This window comes from Choloepus didactylus, chromosome 2, assembly GCF_015220235.1.
Source record: "Choloepus didactylus isolate mChoDid1 chromosome 2, mChoDid1.pri, whole genome shotgun sequence".
NCBI classification, from domain to species: domain Eukaryota; kingdom Metazoa; phylum Chordata; class Mammalia; order Pilosa; family Megalonychidae; genus Choloepus; species Choloepus didactylus.
The window spans coordinates 149,895,227-149,914,219 of record NC_051308.1 but is presented as its reverse complement, the minus strand read 5'-3'; the positions used below and the strand labels follow the sequence as shown (position 1 = coordinate 149,914,219).

Here is an 18,993-nt window from a genome sequence, read left to right as displayed (position 1 = left end):
AATATAAAATACAGTTCAAGAGTGTCAATGTTCTGAAGATCCTTGATATCTGTGTTTAAGTTATCATCCAGGAAGGTGGTATGAATTTACACTGTCAATAGCATTGCCTGAAAAGGCCTGGTTTCCCTACAACCTTGCACCACTTCTTTTTCTTTCACATTTGCCAAACAGATAAATAAAAAGTTCAAACTTTTTACAATGGAATATTTAAAAAAATACATGGGCTAATACAGTGAATCCCCATTTTGCCCATCACTCATGTAACAATCCTCAAATTATGACTACTTTTGTTTCAACATAAACTGCCCCTGCTCTGCCCCTCTGAATCATTTGGAAACAAATGAAAAAAGATTTTTAAAGATACTTTTGGGTTGTTGAACTGGAAGATCTTTTAGAAAGATGTACTACATAATTTAGTTCCATCCTTTAGTTTTTTAATACTCAAACGTGAGTATGTAAAATAAGCAAAAACAAGCTTATTGTATTGTAAACTTTATTCCCCTCTAAGGAAGCCTTCTAGTTTCTGACATTTAAAAATGAATTTATTTTAGTTATGAACAAGATTTGCCATTTTCCAAACAGCATCAGTTAACAGAACTCCAGCTACCAGAAAGATGATCTCACTGGCTACTCAACCCAGTAAGCTGATATAGAGTCCTTAATTCTATGAGAATGTCAGTGATTTTATGACACTCTTCTCACTTCCTAATTCTCTAGATCAGTAATTCTGGTATGTTTAAGAACCACTTAGGTTTATTACTTTAAAAATTACAGGCTCCTGGGCCCTACTCTCAGGTATCTGGATTAAGCCGGTGGGGCACAGGATGTGTATTTTAAATAAGTACCCCATGTGATGCTGAAGAAAGTGATCCAGAGATTACCTTTTGAGAAATACTGCTCTAAATGGATCATTATTTAGGCATATACTACATTAGAATCATGCTAAGAAAATGTGGTAAGGGTAAATATATTTGGACTTAAAGGTTTCTTGTTAATGTATCACTGTCTTGATAACACTGGCCACTGTTACATTTTTAAAATACTCTGGCCTAAATGTAGACACATAGCCAACTAGGGGGAAAAGTCAAATCAAAATGGAAAGAAACATAAGGTTAGTAAATATCTCTTTTAATATATGACCTGTTCTATGGGGTTTAAGTCTAATTTCACATCTGAACCCCATCTAGTTTCAAGTCTGGCCTCATGGGATAAGGTTTCCTTGGTATTCATCACTGAAGAACACTACTCAATTTTAGATATCTCAACATCTCAGTCTAAATCGAGCAAGAAAGCATGCATATGTTTAAAACAGACTCAGTGCCTTCTCTTCTCTTCCTCCTACCAAAATGTCTACCTTCAAGTTCAAGTCTTATTCTGAGGAGCTGCTTCATATCCAGGCAATGGGCCATATCCCTTTAGGAATAACATGCCTACCTTAGGAGTACAGTTCTAGTTTACCAGACTTGATAGAACCTCTTGATACAACAACTCTACAGTCATATGTAAGAAACACATACGGATGAGGAGGGGGACTGAAGGAATATTTTATTATGACGACGTATGAGTCAATTAAGAATTAGTGCCAATGAGAATGCTATGTTGATAAAATGCCTCTAATATACCTTGAAAGAATAAATGTTTCTTATTTAGATTAGTGCTTTTAGGCTGATCTTTGCAATACTCTATAAAAATTTTGTTTGAAATTTTAGGTCTTAAAAATGATTAGGTACCACTTGCCAACATTAAAAAAAATCCTCACGATTAGCTCATCGGACATTGGTACTCGTACAACCAGTTTACTACTTCTTTCAGATTTTTACACAACCTCAGACTCTTTAAAAGAGCAGAAAAGTTTTACTGCAATAGTGCTCCAGTTTTAGACAGGTCTCAGAAGATCATCTCTAGGGAAATTCAGGAGCTTTAACATGCACACATTAATGAAATATAACTTTGTTTAGGTTTCTACCAGAAAGGTTGAGACTGTACCAACCATTCTTTCTGGTTAGAAAATATCACATGGTATCACACATCTGAAAAGCCTTGTTAGGTGGAAGAAGCATGTGCTCAAAGTATGGAAGAAGAGAGCATATAGTAGGCCTGAGGAACTGTTAAGAAGTTTAACATTAAAGTGTTCGGGTATTGGGAGAAAGGAGAGTCAAAAGAGATAAGGTATGGAGGGGCTCAGTCATGAAGGGTCTAGCTAAAGAGTGGTGCTTTTAAGCTTGGATTTTATCCTGAAGGCAAAAGGGAGCCTTGAAGAAATTTAAGCAAATGAATGATCAGATACACATTTTAGAAAGATTGCATGGTTTGGCTGCAGTGGAAAGAATCAATTGGAATGGAGCAAGCACTATCTAAGAATTGTCTCATTAGTTGAAACAAAGAAATTTAAGCTATTGTTCAACATACTTCATCAGGAACCTATAACGACCTACAACTAGATGCTCTGAGATATTTTTCCCTAACATTTTCCACAATGTCATGATAGCAAAAGTGCTTTAGAACATTTTGAGACTATGTCCATTTTAAGACTAGATTTGGGTTCCTTTTTGTTTGTTCTAAAGTGAGATAAAACAGTAAAGTGCACAAAATTTTAAGCGTACAGGTTGGTAACTTTTTACTTATGTACACACCCATGTAACCACCACTCCAGATCAAGATATAGAATATTTTCGGTACTCCAGGAGGCTTGTTTGTGTCCTCTTCCAGTGATTACTCCCCACCCCTAAAGGTAAATGTTATTCTCACATCTATCACCATAGATTAGTCTTACCTGTTTATAAATTTAATATAAAGGAATCATATGGCATGTATTCATTTGTGCCTGGCTCCTGTTAATCAAATTATGTGTGTGTGAGTCATCCATGTCAGCAAATGTAGCAGTAATTCATTTTTTCATTGCTGCATAGTATTCCAGTGTGTGTGTGTGTGTGTGTGTGTGTGTGTGTGTGTCTGTGTGTGTGTGTGATTTATCCATTCTACTGTTAATGGCCATTTGAGGTGTCCCTAATTTGAGACTATTACATATAACATTGCTCTGAAAATTCTTAAACATGTCTTTTGGTGGACATAAGTACTAATTTCTCTTTGGTTTATCTAGAAGTATAATTGCTGAGTCACAGAGAATATGAATGTTTAGCTTTAGTAGATACTGTTAAACCATTTTCCAAAGTGGTTGTAACAATAGGCTCCTTAATTTTTGCAAGGTAGCTTTTAACTTACTTCTGCCTTGTTAGTCGTCAAAGCAAATAAATGGTTCCTTAATTGACCATACTGAATAACTACACTCTACGTTATTAATAGAAAATACAACATTGAATTTTCAGCTATCTAATCATGTTAGCCAATATGTGGAAAAACAGGAACTCTTGTACACTGCTGGTAGGAATATAAATTGATACAATCACTGTGGAAACGGGTTTGGTAGTATCTACTAAAGTTGAGCATCTGTATATCCTATATGTAGAATAATCATACATTTCAGTTTACCTGGAACAGTCTTGGCTTTTGCCTGTTGTCAGAGAATAATTACTATAATAGTCACCCAATAATTACATTCAAATACTTTGATGAGTGTTCACTGTCACTTTACTCATAATGTCTATAAATAAAATAAATACGATATATTCATACAGTAACAAAAATGTAAATCTTACTATGCTTAGTGAAAGAAACCAAATACAAAATAATCCGTTCTGTATTATTCCATTAGTATAATGTTAAAGACCAAGCAGACCTTATCTTTGATGTTTGAAATCAGATCAGTGCAGGGACAATAGGGGAGCAGCAAGCAGGAGAAGTGACAAGGGGGGCTGGTAATGTTCGATTTCTTGACCTGTGTGGTAGTTAAATGGGTATGTTCATTTTTACGATAATTCATCAAGCTAGACACTTATAATTTGTGTACTTGTTTGTATGTATCTTATTCTTCAATAAATGAACACTAAATAAAAGCTTAAGAAATAATGTCTATGGAAGATTGCTGGAAAGACATAATCACCACCCATTCCTCCATTAGTATTTCTAAATTTTACCTTTGGATCTAACCAGATGATTACTTGAGTTGTGTGTTGGAACCTCACCATTTTTACTCTAGTATAAAATTGTTCTTACTTAGATGCTAGGCATTAGCCTAACACATTCCTGTCCAGTACATTTTCCTGTCCTCTTCATGTGTACCTACAAGAGAAATTTCTTTCAAAGTTTAGAACTGGGGGGTGGGAGGGCTGGGGGGTGTTGAAACTGGCTTGGTTATGTTTTACTGGGTATCATGAATTTTCAACATATTATGTTCCCTGCTTTGCTTGACTACTAAGAAGGTTATAGCCTGATACTTTGATATTATATGCTAATATTAACTCTGATTTTACCAGATTTTCCCTTTGCACTGATTCTTTTAACTATGTATTGAACCACACGATAATGCCAAATTGTAAGTGAAAGATATCAAATGTCAACAATTTGACTTGGCTTAACCTAATATTTGGCCATTTTTGTGTTATATGTATTCACGTAAATTGCCACAAAATCACTGAAGAAAAAGGCAGGATATAAGTCTAGGAATATACATTTATATCATTCATTTTGAGTTTCTTAGTTTCAATGATTTGTTTGGTTGTATTCCAAGAATAAGTTCATCAATAAAATCTTTCAAATATGCTTTCAAATTTATTTGTAACTTGACTATTTTGACTGTAGTAAAGTAGTTAAACTCACACAGACTTAATCCCCTAAATAACCCAATAACAAAACAAAAAAATTAAAATCTTTCATTTATTTTTAAAAGTACTTCCTTTCTGTTTTGCAGTGTTACTCCGATATTAAAATTTAATTTAAAAATTAACATTTTTTACAAGTCATTTAAACATTTTAATAGCATTTTTAATAAACCCATGGCATAAATGCTTTCATTAATATTATACCAATTGACATACACACACATACATATGTTTGAGTATGAGTGTATATTTACAGAGAGATTTTTTTCCAAATCATATGATTTGGTACTGGAGTTAAATATTTAAAATCAATGCTGTTTGGAAAAAATATGGAATTATTGGTTGCTGTACATACATTCTCTCTCTTGTGTTATCTCCTTGATGGTGGGGAATGTTTTTAATCATATTTGTATCCTAGAACTTAGCATTCTGACTTAAGAGTAGGCACATAATAAATGTTGATGATCTACGCTGAAAAGGTGGCAGGATTTTTGAAACAGTCCTCAGGAACTTTTAAAGGGTGGGATTATTCATTCCACCCTTTAAAATTCTGGATGAGATTGTTAATGAGCAGAGACAGATGGGAGTGCTCCTAAGTCCCCCAAAATGTACTGTTTCTTACCTGATGTGGACGGCTTCATCATGTCATGCATTAAGAGACAGAGTAAAAAAAAAATTTAAAAACATGCAGAATCTATGTAAACTATATTTACACACTTATCACAACTTAAAAAGCTAACGAAATCTTAATTTTTCATTATTAACATAGATATTAGATTTTGGGATTTCTCTGCATGTTAAACAATGCTGGCCCCAAAAAGCACTTAGTAATTAGACAAGGTGAGTGGTAAATTACACAACTTAAAAAGAATAAAGCACAAAATGTAGTATAGTTAATAAAAAAACAGGAAACTGTCATGTTCATAGTCAGATGGATGTAGGTTTTGACAGGAAACAGCAGAGTTTCTAACTGCTTGATAGTAAAAACTCAACACTAAAAAAGTCATTAAGAACTATTTCACATTGAAATTTTAAAGCAGGGACAATCTGTAGGGAAGATTATTTTAAAGCCTCAAAAGATTTCATAATCATTGAGGATACATAAGTATTTTTAAAAATTGTCATTATTAGCTAAACCACTAAATGTTAAAATAGAAGTTTCTTTTTTAAACAGAGTGTCATAGTTTTAGGGCTTAGGAGCCTTTAAATATAGGTCCTCAATAAATAATAGAGAAATCTGTGCTAATAAAATTTGATTACCTGGGCAAGTGTCTGTATGGACAGAAGAGGTCCATGAGACAACATGTTCTCAGTGTTTCCTTTCTTTTAGTACATTATAGGATATAGGTAACTTGAAAAAGTTAAGTTGATTTTTACATTTGATTTTAAAGAGACACAACAGGTTATTCTTCATCAAATTTAAAATGTAGGGTTAAAGAAATTAATAATAAACCTTTATATTATGTGGTGCTTTACACTTAAAAGTGCCTCCATGTGTATTATTTCAAGTTTAAAAGCTTTTCCCCACTGTATCAGTGTGAGGTTGAATTGTGCAGACAACTACCATGTTCTGAGATTCACAAGAGTAAGAGGAAGGACTGCATTGGGTATTTTGAAAGACAATCAATCCACAACAAAGTGGAAAAAAGTCATCCACACACCAAAAAAAACCCCTAACCAAATGAACTTTGATCACTACTAGACAGGGTTTAAACCATTGAAGTGAGTCATGTGACACCAAGTGAACTGCAAAACAGTTGCAGTAAGTTTCCAAGACTGAGTCATATCAGATTATAAAGCTCCTATTTGTACATTTGTATAATCAATCTTTGTAAAGTTTCTGTAAGTTAGGTAAAATATTTAAAATTTAAATAATGTTACATCATATTTATATGGGAAGACAGATCCAAAGTCCCATAATCAGTTAGAATTGTCCTGTGCTGAGGGATTTCCTTTTTTTTTTTTTTGTAATTTCTGTTGGACTCCTTAAAGAACACTTTTAATAGTTTTCTCTATTTTCAAAATTTAAAATAAATGTAAATGGGAAATGAGATGCTAAATCTAGTCTCAATTATCAACTTCTTCAAGAACTGAATTGTAAACATGACAAGAGATTAAAACTAGCAACAAGCACAAAAAAAGATTTCCAGTGAATCAGAACAGGAAACCAATAAAGTGATCAATTAGAAGTCATGACTTTTTGATCATTTCACTACATAAACAGCCAAAAATTCAAATCTACAGTACTTAAAAATCAGACGAAATTTTTAAAAATTGAAGAATTTCATTAAAATAATACTAAATAGATTACACTAAAAATGTTTTTGGCTTCCAGCTAAGTAACCCATTAAAGAAACTGTTAAAGCACACAATGTTTTTAAAAATCATAGCTTCTATCTAAAATACATAGAATACCATAGTTAAAATTCACATTTTTAGAAGCAAGGAAAGGATAAGAACCCATATTAATAAGTGAAAAGAGTGGAACGGTTTAAGTTTAGAATTGAACACAATTACACTGTACATTTGTTACCAGAGGAAGGAGGGCTGGAAGAAATTTAAAAAGTCACTTATAAAGAACTCTTTCTACATACTTAAGATTTATCGAGTATTCTGTGCTAACAAAATGAAACTGTCACTGAATGTCCTCTTCCTGGCAGCTGACAAATCTTGATAAAATTGAAACCATTAACATTATTTAGAAGGTCCTCTAGTGTCAATGGTGATGAGGCTAGGAATAAATGAGGTTCTATGTAAATTTATGACGAATTACAGGAAATAAATCACTTCACACTTGTTTCACTCTTAACTTTTAAAGCTACATCAAAGTACCATGTAGATTTCATTTGATTTTAACCTTTAGCTGAAACATTAAAAAAATTCAAACCTTTAGCAAAACACCCACACAAAAATACAATACTTATTTTCTATCTAGATTGAATTCTGTTAATTGGAATTAATTATTCCCTAATGCTGTATCATAGGCTTTATCAATTTATCCAGCTCTTTGATCAAATGCATACTGAGTGCTTAGGTAACAAGCATTGTACTAGATGCTGGAAAGTGAAAGGCAAATAAAGACAAGGCTCCTGTCTTCAGGGAGTTAAAAATTTTCAGGGGAAACAGATAACCAGACAGCCTATTTCTAAGATGGCACATCAAGTGTTAAATAAGCTGACAGGAGAAGCAGCTACTGACTAGAAGGTAGAATTCTTGGTGGAGTAAGAAGTTGATGCTTCAGTTGGGTCGTAAAGGATGAGCAGAAGGTGTGGGGAGGGGAAATCCAGGAACACGTGGCATGTAAAAAGGGGGCCAGAGACTATTGTGTATTGGGAAGCTGCAAGTGGTTTGGGGTGCCTGGATATAGGTCACGAAGTGAGAGATGAAACTGTGGATGAAATCAGGGGCTTCTATGAAGAATCTTATGCTATGCTGAAGAGTTTGGACTTTATAATGAAGCCTGTGGGGAAGTCACTGAAGGAGGGGAGTAATGCCCTAAGATTTATCTAATAATTTATAATACTACATTGTGACTGTATGTGTACATGTATCTTTGTGATACAGTTGACATAAGTAACACGTATTTGGCTTTTACCATGTTCCAGGCAATGATCTAAGTACTTTTCAAGTATTAATTCATATACTCCTCATAAAAACTCCCATGACATAACTAATGCACAGAGAAGCTAAGTAACTTGCCTAAAGTAACACAGCTAGAAAGTGGTAAAGCTAGGATTCATACTATGTATTCCAGTTCCCTTATCAGATACATGATTTCCAAAAATTTTCTTCCATTGTTTAGTTGTCTTTTCACTTTCTTATGGTGTTCTTTGAAGAATGAAAGTTTTAAATTTTGATGGTGTCTACTTTACTTTTGCTTGTGTTGCTTGTGCTTTTGGTATTAGAGATAAGACTAGGAATTTAAAAATAAGTCCCATTTCTTTTACCAATCAAAACAGAGGCTTAATCTAGAGTGTCAATTACTCTATTTCTTAGAGCTCCATATAAAAAACCCTGAAAACCATTCTAGTCATTTAGAAATGTTCCAGTTTTAAAAATATCTTAAAGCCATTTAAAAATCAGAAATCACGGATACGATAAGGGACATTTATCTAGAATATAAAAAACTCTTACAGCTCAATAATAAAAAGGCAAATAATCTAATAAAAAAGTCTGCAAAGGAGAGGAAAAAAGATCATTGATGGTGGAGAGTGACACTTCAGGGCTCCATCTCTCCAAAGAAGCTTTGAACAACCATCAAGAACTGGCAGAAATATCTTTCTAAAAGCTGCATAAAAGAGATAAAAGGTGAATGCTGAAATCAAGAATAAGGCCACTTAAAAGTGGTAGGATCTCCTAGTGCCCTGGCTGGCCCCTCTCCTATCCCTTCTCTGGCTCAACGCAGAGCAGCATGGCTCTCCCAGTGTGCACATCTGGTCCCAGTTTGGAGGGAGCATATACTGGGAGCAGATACGTCTGGCCCAATTTGTCTGGTGGTGGCTTGAGGGACTCACTGTCCTAGAATTTGCCCATTGTGTAGAAAGCAGCTCACCTGAGCTCTCCTGCAGAACACTGTAGGAGAGCAGTCAAGTTGTGCTGCCTGGAGTAAGGGATTGCTGGCTGTAGGACATACAGTACAGTGCTCAGGAGCATGAGAAAACTGTTTCCTCTGGAAGAGAGGACATTTGTATCCATGTAAATGGGGGAATTACCAGGGCCACACAAGCAGCAATGACCAGGGAGGCCTCAACACTCTGGCCTGGAGCTATTCTCCAGATTCACTGTATGGATAAGCCCTGGTGGAGAGAGCACTCGCTGGCACAGGTCAATATGCAAAGACTGGGAAAGGTGTTTTCTTTCTTCCTCCTTTATTTTTGTTAGCTCCTGGCATTTGAGAAAAGCTCTGTCACAACACTAGCTGGATACAAGCAACATGTCCGGGTTTCAACAAAAGATTGTGAAACATACAAAGACACAGGAAGCAATGGCCCAGGCAAAGATGAAGATTAAAGCATTAGAAACTGTCAACGAGGTGGACCAGACCTGGGGCACACCAGGGAAAGACTTTAAAAGAAAAATCATCCTAATTATGTTCAAAGAGCTAAAGGAAAACATGGACCAAAAAACCGAAGGAAAATAGGAAAACGACACAAGAACACAAAGAAAGTATCAGTAAAGAGATGGAAATTATGAAAAGGAACAAAACAGAGCTGAAGATCACAGTAATACAAATGGAAAATTCCCTAGAGAGTCTAACAGCAGATTTGACCTGGCAAATGTAAGAATCTGTGAACTTGAAGATAAGACAACTAAAATCATCCAGTCTAAGGAGGAGAAAAAAGAAAGAATGAAGAAAAGTGAGCAAAGACTAGGGAAACTGTGGGACACATTCAAGCACACTAATATACACATTGTGGGTGTCCCAGAAGGAGAAGAAAGGGGCAGAAGGAATATTCAAAGAAATAATGGATGAAAAGTTCCAAAATTTAACAAAAGACATGAATAAACATATCCAAGAAGGTCAATGAACTCCAAACAGGATACAGTAAAATAGACCCACACTGCAGCACATTATTACCAAACTGTCAAATGCCTAAGATAAAGAGAGAATTCTGAGAGCCACAAGAGAGAAGCAACACATTCTGTACAAGGGAACTTCAATATAAGTGTTGATTTCTCATCAGAAATCATGGAGGCAGGAACGCAGTGGGATGATGGATTTAAAGTGCTGACAGAAAAAACCTGACAACCAAGAATTCTTTATCCAGCAAAACTGTCTTTAAAATGAGGCAGAGATTAAGACATTACCAGATAAACAAAAGCCAAGGGACCTTTTCACCACTATACCAGCCCTACAAAAGATGCTAAAAGAGTTCTACAGGTCACAAAAATAATAGACAATAGATAGAAGCTGCATGAAGAAATAAAGAACTCTAGTTCTTTATTGAGGGTAATGACGGGTAAACATAAATGCTAGCCCTATTGTATTTTTGGTTTGTAACTCCACTTTTTTACTTCCTATTGGATCTAAAAGGCAAATATATAAAATGTTATGATAAATCAATGGTTTTGGACTCAATGTATAAAAATGTAATTCATGACAAGAACCACATAAAGGTGAGGGGATGGAGGGGTATAGGAATGCAGTTTGTGTATACTACTGAAGTTAAGTTAGTATCAAAGCAAACATTATTACAGATTTAGGCTGTTAAACTTAAGTCTCATGGTAACTATAAAGAAAATATCATATTGGTGAATAAGTTCTTGGAGACAGAAATGCGAGTACAGGTTGCCAGGGACGGGGAAGTGGGGCAGGGGGAATAGGGAGTTAACACAAAATGGGTGTTGGGTTTCTGTTGCGGAAGATGGGAAAGTTTTAGTAATGAGAGGGTTTGAAGGTACTGCAAAATAGTGAATGTGACTAATTCCCCTGAATGGCATGCTTGGGAGTGGCTGATATAGGAAAGTTTATGTTGCATGTTTCACAATTGAAAAAAAAATGATAGAAAAAGCAACTAAAAAGATGATGATAATCAAAGGCAATACACGGTCCTGGATGGGCTCTAACAAGGAAGGAGAGAAGGCTCAAAAGGACATAATTGGGACTTATGAAAAAAATGGAACATAGATTGTAAGTTTCATGACAATGTTAAATTTCTTAGACTTATTAGCTATACTTAAGGTGGACACATAAGTGAATATCCTTGTTCTTAGGAAATGTACATAGCAGTATTAAGTGGCATGATGTAATAACCTACACTCAAGTGTTCAGAAAATGGACTGGTACAGATAGATGGATAGATAAGATTGACTGATAGGATAATGGAGAGATAGCTAGAATGATCTGGCAAATGTGGCAAAATGTTAAAACTATTGGGTCTGGGGGTTAAAATGGTGTGCTGGGAGTTCTCTGTATGGGTTTGTATTATTTTTGCAATGTCCTGTAAGTTTGAAAGTGTTCCAAAATAAAAAGTCCAAAAAACAGGCAAAGGATTTGAATCAAACATTTCTCCAAAGAAGAAATCACCATTAAGCACAGGAAAAGATGTTCAACAGTGTTAGTCATCAGGGAAATGCAAATCAAACCTATGATGCAATATCATTTCACACTCACAAGGATGGCTAGAATCAAAAAGTCAGATAACAAGGGTTGGCGATCATTTTGGCTGCTGGATTGCTAGGTTGGGACCAACGTGGCAAGATTGAGAAGACACAAGGGGAGGTGTTGTCCCAACAGCACAGAGGTGGGTCTGAAAGTTGGCGGTGGAACCACTCAGAATGACCTGCACCAGGGCCCACCTACTAGGGATGGTTGTACCTGGGCCCCCACCCTAGTTGCCTGGTGCTCAAGATTCCACAGCACACACAACCTGGCTCCACCCTCAGGCTCTGATGGAGGCAGCTGTGCTGTTGGCCTGGCTCAGGTTGTTTGTGTGGATCAGAGAATAAGGAAGTGTTTCTGTGTAAAGAGTGTCACAGGGCAGGACTCCAAAGTCAGATCCATCAACAGAGGCTCACCTCTGTGAGATATGTGTTGCTGTCATGAAAGACATCTTTTACCTGGCTGAGCACCAAGGAATATACCCTGGACAGAAACGGTACATGTGTAGGTCATGCGGGAAACAATTCTGGCTCAGTATAAACCTTCACCAAAATCAGAAAAAGCACAGTGGTGAGAAACAACTCAGCAGGGACATGGACATAGCCTTTGTGTAGAGCTACAGATTCTGTGCACCAGGGAAGCACTTTACCTGTGGAGAGGTTGGGAAGGAATTCCTCACCAAGATGGGCCTTCTCCAGCAGCAGGCCACTCCAAAAGAGGTGAAGCCACATGGCAGTACTGAGCATAGGGAGACCTCTCAAACGGGAAAATGTCATTACAAGTGTGGCAAATGCAGGAAAGTTTACAGCCACAAAAGTATGCTTGTTCAGTCCACACTGGAGAAGGGCTTTACGAGTGTAGTGTGTGTGAAAGCCTTCAGCTACAAACATACACTTATTCAGCATAAGACACTTCATCATAAAAGACTGTATGAGTGCAGTAAATGTGGGAAAGGCTTCAGATTCAAATACAAACTTGCTCAGTATCAGTGAATTCATTTGGAGGTAAGCCTTATGAATGCAGCGAATGTGGAAAAGTCTTTCCGTGCAAATCCAAGGTTGTTTGGCATGAGAGAATTCACACTGGAGCAAAGCTGTACAAGTGTGGTGAATGTGGGAATTCCTTTAATCACAAAATCAGCCTTATTCAACACTGGACAGTTCATGCTGGAACAAGGCCTTGTGAGTGTAGCGAATGTGGGAAATCCTTTAGCCAAAGCTCCAACCTTGACCAATCCAGAGAACTGATATTGGAGGAAGGCCTTATCAGTGTGGCAAACATGGAATTCCATTAACTGCAAATTCAGCCTTATTCAATACTGGAGAGATCATACTGGATGAGTGTGGTGAATATGGGAAATCCTTTAGACAAAGCCACAATCGCATCCAACATTGAAGAATTTCACTGGAGCAAGGCCTTATGAATGTGGTGAATGTAGGGAATTGTTTAACAGCAGATTCCACCTCATTCAACACCAGAGTTGACAGTGCAGCAAAGCCTTCTGAATGTGGTGAATGTGTTAAATTTTTTAGAAAAACATACAGCCTCATTCCACATCTGAGAGTTCACAGTGGATAAAGGCTTTACAAATGTAGTGAATGTGGGAAGTCCTCCACCCAATACTATAGCCTCATTGAACACCAAAAACTCCATACCAGTTAAAGGCCTCATGAGTGCAGCCAATTTGAGAAAGCTTTCATTACTGGTTTCCTTGATTGAGCACCAAAAACTTCACCCAGTTATGCTTTATGATACAGCAAATATGGCAATGCCTTTAGCCAAAGATCTAACCTCGTTCAGCACCAGAAATTTCAAACAGGAGAATGGCCTTGGTCCTGCTTAGAATTTGCTATCAATTTGTTCAGTATAATGAATATTGAGCCTTTGTGAGGGAGCCACCTGCCTGAAGCTGAATCTCCTATCCTAACATCCACAGTGGCAAGATTCCCTATGAGAGTTCCAGCTATATGAGAACTTTCAGGAGCTGCACTGCACAATCTAACCAGCCCATGGTCCTTTCCAGAGTTATGTCACTTGGCTGGTGTCACTGGTTTTAAGACTATAGGGGCCAGAGGGGGCATAATAGGTACAGAAACACTGGATTCATAGGGAGTGGAGGAGACTGCAGCAAGCTAGAGTGAATGTGTCTCCTCTAATGTTCCAGTCACTATGGCCATGTGGGATGAGCATATAGAGAGATTCTCAGAGCCTTCAGGCCTATACTTCCTGTAGTTGATATCACTGTCAGAGCAAATAATGTAAAGGTTTTGTGGATTCCTATATAGCCTCTCTGAAATGTTCACTCAAGGCCACTTCTGCATAATCAAGAAAATGATGGTAGATGTCTTGTAGCTCAGGAATGTGACTTTGGTGACCCAGCTGGCATTCCTTTTGACCCAAAAGGGCCTTCATTGTTTGCCTCTATTTCCCGCTACTGATGCAGGGCTGCTCTTCCCAGAGTATGAGGGAGAGATGGTGGAGTCATACAGGGTGGCCAAACCTGGTTTTCCAAAAGGAGTTAGAGAATCCAGACTTCTATTTGAAACCATTAAAAAACAAACAACAACAACAACAAAAAAACTTAGAGATTTTTCCCTTCTATTTTTATAAACACACACTCTCCTCCCCTCTCCATACATTGCACCGTTCCTCAATAACTGCGAATCTGCTTTCTATTTCTGCAAATTTGCTACTGCTAGGCATGTCTTATAAGTGATATACAATTTTTTAAATCACACTGAGGAAGTTCCTGTCGATTTCCACCATTATGAGTGTTTTTATCAATGAGTGCTGGATTTTGTTGAATGAATCTATTGGATAATCATGTGATTTTTTGTCCCTTCATTCTATTTATGTAGTGTATTACATTGATTAATTTTTCTATGTGAACCACCCTTGCATTGCTGGGATGAATCCCACTTGATTATGGTGTACAGTCTTTTTCTTGCATTGCTGGGATGAATCCCACTTGATTATGGTGTACAGTCTTTTTATATGCTATTGGATTTAGTTTGCTAGTATTTTGTTAAGGATTTCTGCATCCATATTCATAAGAGAAATTGGTCTATAGTTTGTTTTTCTTGTGATGTCTTTGCTAGCCTTTGGTATCAGAGTAATGCTGACCTCATATAATGAATAAGGTTGCATTCCCTCCTCTTGAATTCTTTGGAAGAGTTTGAGAAGGACTGGTTTAATTCTTTAATGCTTGGTAAAATTCACCAGAGAAGCCATCTGGTCCTGGGCTGCTCTTGGTGGGAAGTTTGTGATTATTGATTGATTCAATCTCTGCACTTTATAGGTTAGTTGATGTTTTCTATTTCTTCTTGGGTCAATTTGGTAACTGATGTATTCCTAGGAATTTCTCCATTTCTTCTAGATTATCTAGTTTGTTGGCATACAAAAGTTCATAATCTCTTGTAATACTTTCTATTTCTATGAGGTCAGTAGGGATTTCACCATTTTCCTTTCTGATTTTAGTTATGTGCCATCTTTTTTTTTTAATCAGTCTAGCTAAAGGTTTCTCAACTTTATTGATTTTTTCAAAGAACCAACTTTTTGTTTCATCTCAATTGTTTTTCTTGTTTCTATTTCATTTATTGCCACTCTAATCTTAATCATTTCCCCTTTTCTGCTAACTTTGGGTTTAATTTGGTCTTGTTTTCTTACTTCCTCAAGATGTAAAGTTAGGTTATTTAGTTTGAGATCTTCTTTTTTAAATATAGGCATTCATACCTATATATTTTTTCCTCTAAGCATTGTCTTTGTTGCATTCCATAAGTTTTCATATGTTGTATCTTTGTTTTCATTTGTCTCTAAGTATTTTCTAATTTTTCTTGTAATTTTTTCTTTAACCCATTGGTTGGGTAAAAGTGTGCTGTTTAATTTGCACATATTTGTAAGCTTACAATTTTCCTTCTGTTAATGATTTCTAGCTTCTTTCAATTGTGGCCAGAGAGAGTTACCTTTTATTATTTCAGTATTTTTAAATTTATTGAGACTTCTCTTATTCCCTAATATATGTTTTAAATCTTTATTGAGATATAATTGATATGCAAAAAACTGCACATATAATTTGATACTTTGTCACATATATAAAGCCATTAAATCATAATAATGATAAAGAAAATATCTATTGCCCCATATTTACCTTGTGCCCCACATTTACTTTGTGCCCTTTATTATCTCTTTTTCCCTGCCCTCCCCATTAATTTACTTTCCTTCACAATAGATTGGTTTGCATTTTCTAGAATTTTATATGGTTAGAATCATAAACTGTTTATTCCTTTTTTAAGTTGCAATATTCTTTATGCTGTATAATTATTTTGAGAGTCAACAATGTTGCCTATATGAATAGATCATTCTCTTAACTGCTCAATAGAATGTTGTATGAATACACTACTAGTTGTTTATCCATTAATTTGTTAATGGGCATTTGGGTTATTTCCAGTTTGGAGCTACTACAAATACAGCTGCACATTTAAACCATATAATTTGATGTTTTCATACATGCGTAAACATTTGAAAAATATATATATTAAAAAGACAGATAACAAGTGTTGACCAGGATGTGAAGAAATTGGAAAAGCTAATGAAAACGTAAAATGGTGTAGCCACTTTGGAAAACAATATGGCGGTTCCTCAAATGGTTCAGCACAGAGTAACGATATGACCCAGCAATTCTAGTCCTATGTATATACCCAAGAGAACGAAAACAAATACCCACACAAAAACGTGTATCTGAATTTTCAAAGCAGCATTATTCATAATAGCCAAAATGTGGAAACAAACCAAATGCCTGTCAACTGAAAGGATACATACAATGTGCATATTCATACAAAAGAATATTATTTGGCAATAAAAAGGAATGAAGTACTACTGACATATGCTACAACATGGGATGAACTTTGAAAACATGCTAAGTGAAAGAAGCCAGTCACAGAGGACCACATATTATCTGATTCCATTTATATGCAATGTCCAAAAGAGGCAAATCTATAGAGACAGAAAGTATATTACTATTTGCCTATGGCTGAGTGTGGAGGACTTTGGGGGAAGTAGGGAGTGATTGCTAATGGGTATAGGATTTCTTTTGGGGTGATAAAAATGATCTAAAATTGACTGTGGTGATCGTTGCAGAACTCCACGAATATGCTAAAAACCACTTTGTTGTATGCATTAAATGGGTGACTTGTACTGTATGTGTATGAATATGTATAATGTAAATTATTTCTCAATAAAGCAGTGATATATTTTTGAAAAACCAGACAGCCATTTTGTAGATATGTTTCTAATGGGGATGTTGCCAGATTGAAAGCAAGTAATTTTATATTTGTGAAATACAGAAATAATTTTTAATTAATTAAAAATATTCACCAACAGCATTCCTCTTCCACATCAGTTTTCTTTCCCCCCAGTTGGGAAAAAAATGGCAGCCACCTCTTACAGTTCCATTTTAAATAGGCAGGAAAATATTTGTGACAAAAAGTTTAATGCTTTAAGACTCAAGTATTAAGTAAAAGGAGATGAATACATTTATAGTATTCACTTTTTTGCAGAAAATAAACCTAACTCCTGATGGAAAAGTACTTTTAAACTAACATACACATATATCCACACACCCACACTATTTTGTCACTGATAACATAAGCTTTCAAACAGACAAGGCTTGTATTCCTCTCTTTCTCATCCTGAGGTGTTCACAGGCTGCTCAGTTAAGATTGGGTACGTGCAAACCACATGACCTTATGAATGCTATCTTATCATATCACAGGTTCCTCAGACAGACCACAACAACTTAAATCAGACAGGCAGCAAAATAACACTAAGTCTTTGACATGTACTGCTAGCATAACATTTTCAGCTGTCCAGCTTGTGGGGAGTAAAAATCTGATTATCTCATGTCCAACTGCATCTGTGAGATATGGTCCATGAAAAGCACATGATTTACTGCCCTAAAGACTTCCAACCACAATTTAAAATTTTTAGTTTTTGCAAATCTGAGAGAGCTCGCTATTCATCTCATACAAATTCCCCTTTAATAGACACTTAGTAAATTAGTGGAGTACCTTTTCAAATGTTCCTATTTCAAAAAACTTCAACACTATGTTATTACTTCTTTTAAAAACTTAGCATTTTAAAATTGAAATACTTTATATGAATGACAATAAGGGTTTTAATTGATTGACTATATTTCAAAATTCTGACTTTTGTGAAGATCTTGGACTTCTATATTTCAGAATGTAGAGCACATTCTTAAAAAAACATGCACTGTGTAGTCTGGTGGATAACAGCAAAAGAATATCTAAATTAGACTAACAGGATTCAAATTGGCTCTGAAATCTAATTTTTGGGCCAAAATCTCAAAAGGAATAAAATTCAACTATTCCAAAACATAATCAAGGAAGTAGGTTGAAGTTTATGGGTTTCCTCTTGTTTGGTCAAGAAAATTTTACCCTCAGTCATCACATCAATGGTATTTTCAGCACTACACATGAAATACAAACTAAGTAGGGAAAATCGCTCTTTGGTTTCAGAGGTGTCTACTGGTTTCCCTTCTACTTTTACAGTTGCTCCTTCTTGGTCTCCTTTGTGAACTCTTTACTTGCCTCATATTTCCATATATAATGGCTTCTCTGCTTGAAATACTCTCCTTTCCCTGGCTATCTTCCTATCTTCTACTCTTCCAATACAGAGTTCACGCAGTCCATGTCCAGAGTCTATCTGACGTGTTTCTAGGCCACAGACCCATGTGATTCTCCCACAACAATGACTATACCAACTACCTCTTCCTACCAGTCTGAAATCCTTAATAACAGGGGCTATGACTTTCACACTCCCTGTATGGAAGTCCTAGTCCCAGGATTGAGCTAGAAGAGATTTTAAAGATCATTTAGTGTAACTGCTTTGGGATGCAGAAACTGAAACCAGGCCTAAGGCATGCCTGGGAACAAAGAGATGTTCAAATATTCATTGATTGAATGAATATATAAAGTCAATTGACATCCCAAGGTCGGACAGCTAATTAGTGGCAAAGTTGGGCCCAGAATACAGGTTTCCTGACTCTTAGTCCACTGTAATGAAGATGACAGTTTCTCAACTGCTATTAAGAACTAGATAAATTGCCACAGTTATAGATTTTTTTTCCCTTCCTTTCCATTTTATGGATATTTTTAG

General features: G+C 36.0%; 1 protein-coding gene across 9 annotated transcripts in view; it reads right to left on the bottom strand.

Annotated features, from left to right (window-relative positions):
* The window catches only part of EVI5 (ecotropic viral integration site 5), a 245,388-nt gene that overhangs the window by 10,222 nt on the left and 216,173 nt on the right, over nt 1–18,993 (bottom strand). The window contains exon 19 of one of the 9 annotated variants that reach the window (XM_037826639.1): nt 5,341–5,353. The exons of the other annotated variants lie outside the window; for them this stretch is intronic. Within the exon in view, the coding sequence (XP_037682567.1) occupies nt 5,341–5,353 (13 nt within the window). The remainder of the gene's footprint in view (nt 1–5,340; nt 5,354–18,993) is intronic. 9 annotated transcript variants of the gene reach the window in all.